Genomic DNA, 1674 nt, shown 5'->3' with positions numbered 1-1674 from the left:
CATATATTTAGAGTTGAGTTCTCTATAAAGTATGCTTTATTATTATTTTATTTTTCCCATTGTGAATGAAAGATGCTTAATGTAAGGAAGTCTTGCACCTCATAGCTATGAGTCACTTTAAAAATAACATGGGTAAAAGAAACTGGATATTATTGGATTAAAAAAGAAACAGAATAAAACTGGATAAAAGACAGTTGCTACAATAGCTATGTGTCATTCTGTTTCAAAAAGTAGAATTTATTTTCTTTTTTCTCCCCTGAATGGAATTATTTTCTTTTTTCTCCCCTGAATGGAATCAGTGCTTGGATTTTGTGGAAATATTCCTGAATAAACTTGCTGTTCAGATCACACACTGGGGTACTGGTTTTCTCAGGGCTTTGTGAGCTCAGATGCATTTCATTAGATTTGGCTGAAAGTAAGCCAAGTTCTCAATAGAGCAACTGTCAGGAAAAGAGGAAGCAGATCTGAGAAGTGAGGCTTTCCTCTTGTGTATTATAAATAGTCATTCTTAACATACCTTTTTCAAGGAATTACTATAGCTCTCATCCTACTCAATAGAACATCCTTGGTCATGTAGGTCAAATTACATCTATCTTCCCCATAAAACATAGTGTTATGGGTCAGAATCACGCACCATCCCAGGTATAGGGGCACTGATAACTTTCCATCATTACCAACTTAATTCTAGAAATAAGCAAAAGAACAACATGGGTTTATAAGCCAAGAACTGTCTATTTATAACCAGATATTTGCATATTTCTCCCTCAGAAACCACAAATGTCCTACAGTTGCTTTAAGAGATGTGCTTATGTGAAGAGAACTCTGTAGCCTGAGACACATCAGAGAACAAGATGGATTTTCAGGCTCAAGTTTTCACTTTCTTGTTCCTCAGCATCACAGGTAAGAAAGTGGGCACAGAGCTTAAAACTCTGGATCGTTTTCCTCATAAAAATTTAAAACTGAAGGAAAGTTACCTTTTTCTTTGCTTTTTTTTTCTGCATTTTGTATGGCCTGAAGTTGTCTTGATTCTGCATTTCTAACTTCTCTTTTCATCTCTCCCTCATAATCTTAGTGTCCAGTGAAGAAGTTGTGCTCACCCAGTCTCCAGCATCCTTGGCTGCTTCTCAAGGTGAGAGGGTCACCATCTCCTGCACAGCCAGCTCAAGTGTAAGCACTACTTACTTACACTGGTACCAACAGAAGCCAGGAGCTTCTCCCAAACTCCTGATTTATGGAACATCATACTTGGCTTCTGGAGTCCCAACTCGCTTCAGTGTCAGTGGTTCTTGGACATCCTTCTCTCTCACCATCAGTGGCATGGAGCCTGAAGATGCTGCTACTTATTACTGTCAACAGTGGCATCGTGATCCAACCACAGTGACACAGACTGGAACAAAAATCCCCTCAGCTCTGCAGGCCCAGCTGTTTCTTCCTCAGAGAATGCAACATGGTCAGGGGTCTGATTGATATGTGACAGAATCTGCAAACATTTCTGTTGTGGAACTAGGCCTGAATTTTATACAAGGGAAAGGGGAATTGTGCATATGGAGATGGGTTGAGGTAAACAGATGTCTCCAGTTTTGAAGGATCTGGTGCTCAGGAGTGTCTGAGAGCTGTGTTACAGATCTGCTGATGGGGCACTGATAATGTGGAGAGAGTTACTAGGATTTTGAA

The 1674-nt window shown here is 39.7% G+C and overlaps 1 gene segment (V, D, J or C); it reads left to right on the top strand.

The window, feature by feature from the left end:
- Positions 1-850: 850 nt before the first annotated feature.
- On the top strand, positions 851-1467 carry LOC101608865. The segment is given in 2 exon segments: positions 851-900; positions 1073-1467. Coding segments are annotated over 2 exon segments (444 nt in total).
- The last annotated feature ends 207 nt before the right edge of the window (positions 1468-1674 follow it).

The sequence above is a fragment of the Jaculus jaculus genome, chromosome 6 (genome assembly GCF_020740685.1).
Source record: "Jaculus jaculus isolate mJacJac1 chromosome 6, mJacJac1.mat.Y.cur, whole genome shotgun sequence".
Lineage (NCBI taxonomy): Eukaryota > Metazoa > Chordata > Mammalia > Rodentia > Dipodidae > Jaculus > Jaculus jaculus.
The sequence above is the reverse complement of the archived record's forward strand: the minus strand, read 5'-3'. Positions and strand labels throughout refer to the sequence as shown.